Source organism: Rhinopithecus roxellana, chromosome 15, assembly GCF_007565055.1.
Source record: "Rhinopithecus roxellana isolate Shanxi Qingling chromosome 15, ASM756505v1, whole genome shotgun sequence".
In the NCBI taxonomy this organism is placed as follows: domain Eukaryota; kingdom Metazoa; phylum Chordata; class Mammalia; order Primates; family Cercopithecidae; genus Rhinopithecus; species Rhinopithecus roxellana.
Window position 1 is genome coordinate 19,699,666 of NC_044563.1, and position 6,034 is coordinate 19,705,699.

The 6,034-nt window shown below is 42.8% G+C and overlaps 1 protein-coding gene across 1 annotated transcript; it reads right to left on the reverse strand.

Annotated features, from left to right (window-relative positions):
- Window positions 1–1,015: 1,015 nt before the first annotated feature.
- On the reverse strand, window positions 1,016–1,952 carry LOC104679435 (olfactory receptor 4D9). Its single transcript, XM_010385008.2, is given in 2 exon segments — window positions 1,016–1,495; window positions 1,497–1,952. Coding segments are annotated over 2 exon segments (936 nt in total).
- Between the last annotated feature and the right edge of the window lie 4,082 nt (window positions 1,953–6,034).

The following is a 6,034-nucleotide window of genomic DNA, read 5'->3' on the forward strand; positions in this document are numbered from 1 at the left end:
CGATCTCCTGACCTCATGATCCGCCTGCCTCGATCTCCCAAAGTGCTGGGATTACAGGCATAAGCCACCACGCCGGGCCTATTATTATGATTTTTTTGTAGAGATGAGGTTTCACTAAGTTGCCCAGGCTGGTCTTGAACTCTTGGGCTCAAGTGATCCCTCCACCTCAGCCTCCCAAAGTGCTAGGACTACAGGCATAAGACACCTCATATGGACATGTACATGTTGTTTTCTTTGCTTGGATTGTTCTTTTCTGATATTTTCCCCCTTGAAAATGTCTGTCTACTGGCTGTTAAATGTCTTTGGAAACTCTCGAGTAACATTGTGGTGACAGTTTCCCTAGCACTTTATTTATTTTTTATTTTTAAAATTTCTTTTGAGATGGAGTTTCACTCTTGTTGCCCAGGCTGGAGTGCAATGGCGCGATCTCAGCTCACTGCAACCTCTGCCTCCTGGGTTCAAGTGAGTCTTGTGCCTCAGCCTTCTGAGTAGCTGGGATTACAGGCATGCGCCACCACGCCTGTCCTATTTTTCTTTGTATTTTCAGTAGGGACTGAGTTTCTCCATGTTGGTCAGGCTGGTCTCGAACTCCCGACCTCAGGTGATCTGCCTGCCTCGGCCTCCCAAAGTGCTGGGATTACAGGCATGAGCCACCAGGCTCGGCCTGTTTATATTTTTTAAGAAGTATTTTGGGTTATGCCTCCAGGAAGGTGACTACATGTAATCTTTTTGCAACAATCTGAATCTCAGTACTTTCAGGCATATAGTGTATGTTCTATAAAAATTTGTGGAATGAATAATTGAAAGTGAGTAGGGAAAGACTTGAACGCATTTTGTCTTAAAGCAGTGTCATCCACGTGGTACCCAGCACATACTATCGAACAACTTCTTTTAGGACTCGATGGTAGCCATAGGTATCTCTTTATTTTGGGCATGAACATGCTCTTTTCCCATTTTGAGAAAGTGAAATTTAATGTCTATTTTTAAATATGGGTCCTATCTTATCCTTGTTGAATTAAAGCCTTTCTGATTGTCCTAGCCGTTTCTTTAGTTTCCTCATGGCCAACTTCATTTCCTGATTCCTCAGCGTGTAGATTATAGGATTGAGCAAAGGGGAGATGACGGTGAAGGTGACAGAGATGGCGGTGTCTGTGGGGAGGGCAGTGAAGGGCCGGGCATAGACATAGATGCAGGGCACGAAATGCAGGGTCACCACAGTGATGTGGGAGGTACAGGTGGAGATGGCTTTCCTCCTGCCTTCTCCAGTGTGAGACCTCAGCATTATCAAGATGACCGTGTAAGATACGAGGAGAAAGAAGAATATAAACCAACTGACTAGCCCATTATTTGAAATCATCAGGAGCTCCAGAGTGAAGGTGTCAGTGCAGGCAAGTTTGAGGACCTGGGGAACATCGCAGTAGAAAGTGTCAAGAACATTGGGTCCACAGAAAGGGAGTGGGAGCAATAGAGAAATCTGCACTATGGAGTGGACAAAAGCCCCCCACCCAGGAAGCCACGATGAGGGCTGTGCATCGTCCCCTACTCGTGATGGTCATATAGTGCAGGGGCTTGGAGATGGCTATGTAGCGGTCAAATGCCATCACGGAGAGAGAAAAAACGTCTGCTCCCCCAAGAAGGTGGAAGAAGAACATCTGAGTGACACAGCCACTGAAGGAGATGGTTTTTCTCTCTGATAGAATATCAATCAGGACCTTAGGAGCTGTGATGGAGGAAAAGCAGATGTCGAGAATAGACAGGTTGCGGAGCAGGAAGTACATGGGCGTGTGAAGGTGAGATTCACAGGTAACTGTAACCATGATGAGGAGGTTTCCCATCAGAGTTGTCAGGTACACCAAAAACAGGAAGGTAAATAAGACCCAGCTCAGTTCTCGGGACTGAGTAATTCCCAGAAAGATAAATTCTTTCACTCTGGTGTCATTTCCCTGATCCATTGAATCACAGATCCTTTATCAGGTTCATCTCTGGAAGAAATAATAGTGCAGTTAAATTATATTAATATGTCCTAAAATCTAGTGTGGTCTTTTCTTTTAAGTTTTGGCTTAGAATTAGGAGGAAGTTCTTTTCTCTGTGCACTCACTGTGTCTGCAAGTCACTATGCCACCACTGGATGAAAGATTACCCAAGTTTTTGATTCAGTCATCCAAAGAGACAAGGTTCTCTCACGGCTGCTGCTGAAACAGAGGTTGCAAGTCTGTGAATCTATTCAATTGTACTTTCACTATAAAATCTGACACCTAAAGTAATAAATAATAGGAAGAAATCTGAATATATTAAGAATTTCTGTTCATAAAGGCATCATTATGAGAATTCAAAGGTAACCTGCAAATGGAGCAAGATATTTACAATATGTTTATCTGAGAAATGAATCACATTCAGAATATACAAAGAGCTTCTACAAATCAGTAAAAAAGCTGGATGACCCAACCTCAAAATGGCAAAAGTTGAAACCAGTACTTCGCAAAAGGGATATCCAAATGCCAACTTAACTTCATTAGTTAGAGCAATAAGCCACAATATACACACCAGAATGGCTAAATTGAAAAAGATAAACGCTGAAAAGATGAAAAAGTGGTGGTGAGGATGTGGAACAAGTGGAGCTCTAATACACTGCTAGTGGGTGTGTAAAACTGGTATAACCACTTTGCTATTTGAATATCTCTGCTAAGACTGTATATAGATATAGTTTTATATACACATAGGAGGATATCTATATATCTACATGTATGATGATATATCTCTTTTAAAGGATCTATCTGTATATCATTACCTATATATCTCCTAAGTACATATTTCTACTTCTAGAAAATATGTACATATGTTCATCAAAAGACATGCCTTAGAATATTCATAGCAGCACTGTTATTTTTTATTTTTATTTTTTGAGACCCTGTCACCCAGGCTGGAGTGCAGTGGTGAGCTTATAGCTCACTGTAGCCTGTAACTCCTGGGCTCAAGCGATCCTCCCACCTCAGCCTCCCTAGTTGCTGGGACTTACAGGTGCCTGTCACCACACCTGAATACTTTTTTTCTTTTTTCTTTTCTTTTTTTATGCTGGAATAATTTTTAACTTTTTTTTTTTTATAGAGTTGGGGTCTCCCTATGTTACCCAGGCTGGTCTCAAACTCCTGGCCTCCGGTGATCTTCCTACTTTGTCCTCTTAAGGTGCTGAGATTACAAGCATGAGCCACCACACCTGACCAGTAGCACTGATTATAATTTCTTCAAACTGGAAAATGACTCAGAAACCCATCAACAGTAGAAAAGATAAATAAATTGTGTTACATTCACACAATACTATACAGCAATGAGAATGATTTACACTATACATAATAATGTAAGTGAATCCCAGAAACATAATGTCATGCTAAATAATCCAGCAACCAAAGAGTATGCACTCTTCCATTTTATTCATATGTACAAAACTGAAGGGAGCCTAAGGGAGGCTTCTGGGTGCTGGTAATATTCCGTTTCTTGATCTGGGTGCTGGTTTACATCAGTAGGCATATTCTGCTGGTGTAAAAACATTCATTGAGTTGGCGGGGCGTGGTGACTCATGTAATCCCAGCACTTTGGGAGGCTGAGGCGGGTGGAGGCCTGGCCAACATGGTAAAACCCTGTCTCTACTAAAAATACAAAAATTAGCTGGGCGTGGTGGCACGTGCCTGTAGTTCTAGCTACTTGGGAGGCTGAGGCAGGAGAATTACTTGAACACAGGAGGTGTGGGTTGCAGTGAGCTGAGATCATGTCACTGCACTCCAGCCTGGTGACAGAGCAAGACTCTGTCTCAAAAAAAAAAAAAAAAAAAAAATTGAACTGTACATGTATGTGCATTTTTCTGTATGTTAGCATATTATACTTCAGTATAAAGTTTTAAATAGCGAACATATAACATTTATCATTTATAACACTTTAATCTCATGGTTAAAGAATGAATTATATTTAAAGCAAAATTTAATGGACAACTCACTTTTATAACAGTTATTTTTATAGTTATGTGGTTATAGTCTTCACCAGCTATCATCTGAGAGTAACATTTTTGTTGTGTTGTTTTTTTGAGACAGGATTTCACTTCCATTGCCTAGGCTGGAGTGCAGTGGTGCAATCGTGGCTCACTGCAACCTCCGCTTCCTGGGCTCAACTGATCCTCCCACCTCAGCCTCCCCAGTAGCTGGGACTACAGGTTGTGCCACCATGCCTGGCTAATTTTTTTGTATTTTTATAAAAAGACTGGGTTTCACCATGTTGCTCAGGCTGGTCTCGAACTCCTGGGCTCAAGTGATCCACCTGTTTGGACCTCCCAAAGTGCTGAGATTACAGGCAGGGGCCACCGTGACCATCCCAAGAGTTACCATTTTATTTTTTACTCACGTATGGATTTTAGGTGTTCTTAAACTTTTGTGTTATGTAGGTGACCCTGGTGTCCATACGTAGTTCTTTCTCTGATTCTGGCTTTCTTTCTTTTTTTTTCCATTTTACTCTTCTAAACTTAGGGAAAAAAAAGTCCTTAAAAGGCTATGCTTCCCTAAGCAGCACTCTTTCTTTTACTCACGCGGAAAAATAAGAGCTGTCTTTCCCGTTCCCTTGGTATTTATTCAGATTCTCTCAATCACCCCCTAAGGTGGTTATGTCAACAACATGGGGTGGCAAGAATAAGTGTTCAGAATAATCACCACAGATTTCAAGTCTCCAGAATCTTTGAAGGAAGAACTGCCTACACTGTACTTACCAGGGCTGGAAAGGGAAGCAATCATGTAAGAAAGCACCTTTGGTTAATCTGGAATGCAGACACGTATTTTAGTAAATGACAGCAGCCCACTCTAGGAACTGTCTTTCGGATATTGCAATGATCAGTTGATAGTTTTCAAATCTCCTCAGGAAACCACTGTGACAAGCCTAAGAGTGTCCTCTATCACCGGTCCTCTCCTTCCCTCCCCTCTTTCTTTCTCCTGTTCTTTACTTTTTTCTATATTCTTTCTTATTTCCTTCCTCTATGTATGATTTCCATAACACTAAGGTGGTCTTTTTGAGGGAAAGGTGACTCAAATTAGATTCTTTCCTTAAGAAGTTTACAGTTAAGATAGAAAGAGTGGGCTGAGCGCAGTGGCTCATGCCTGTAATCCTAGCACTTTAGGAGGCCAAGACAGGAGGATCATCTGAGGTCAGGAGTTCGAGACCAACCTGGCCAACATGGTGAAACCCCGTCTCTACTAAAAATACAAAAATTAGCTGGGCTTGACGGCGTGTGCCTGTAATCCCACCTACTCTGGAGGCTGAGGCAGTAGAATCACCTGAATCTGGGAGGTGGAGTATTTAGATACATTTTCATAAAGAACCTGCATCAACCACATAGTGTTCCAATGGCAAGGTACAGAAATGAGTTGTGAGCAACATTATCTCAAACGTGAACTCCCCTTAAAAATAATAGACTGGGCCGGGCACGGTGGCTCAAGCCTGTAATCCCAGCACTTTGGGAGGCCGAGACGGGCGGATCACGAGGTCAGGAGATCGAGACCATCCTGGCTAACACGGTGAAACTCCGTCTCTACTAAAAAATACAAAAAAAAAACCTAGCCGGGCGAGGTAGCGGGCGCCTGTAGTCCCAGCTACTTGGGAGGCTGAGGCAGGAGAATGGTGTGAACCCGGGAGGCAGAGCTTGCAGTGAGCTGAGATCCGGCCACTGCACTCCAGCCTGGGGGACAGAGCGAGACTCCGTCTCAAAAAAAAAAAAAAAAAGACTGATAGGTTCCTATGGAGTGTGTGTGTGTGTGTATGTGTGTGTGTGTGTGTTTGAGACAAGGTCTTGCTCTGTCACCCAGGCTAGAGTGCAGTGGCATGAGATCATGACTCACTGCAGCCATGAACTCCTGAGATCAAGCAATCCTTCTGCCTCATCCTCCCAAAATGCTGATATTACAGGTGTTAGCCACTATGTCCCCCAGAGGGTGTCTTTTACTGAGGGGGAAGGATACCTTCAAAGTATAGAATTATGCACACTGCATTGAAACACATGCAC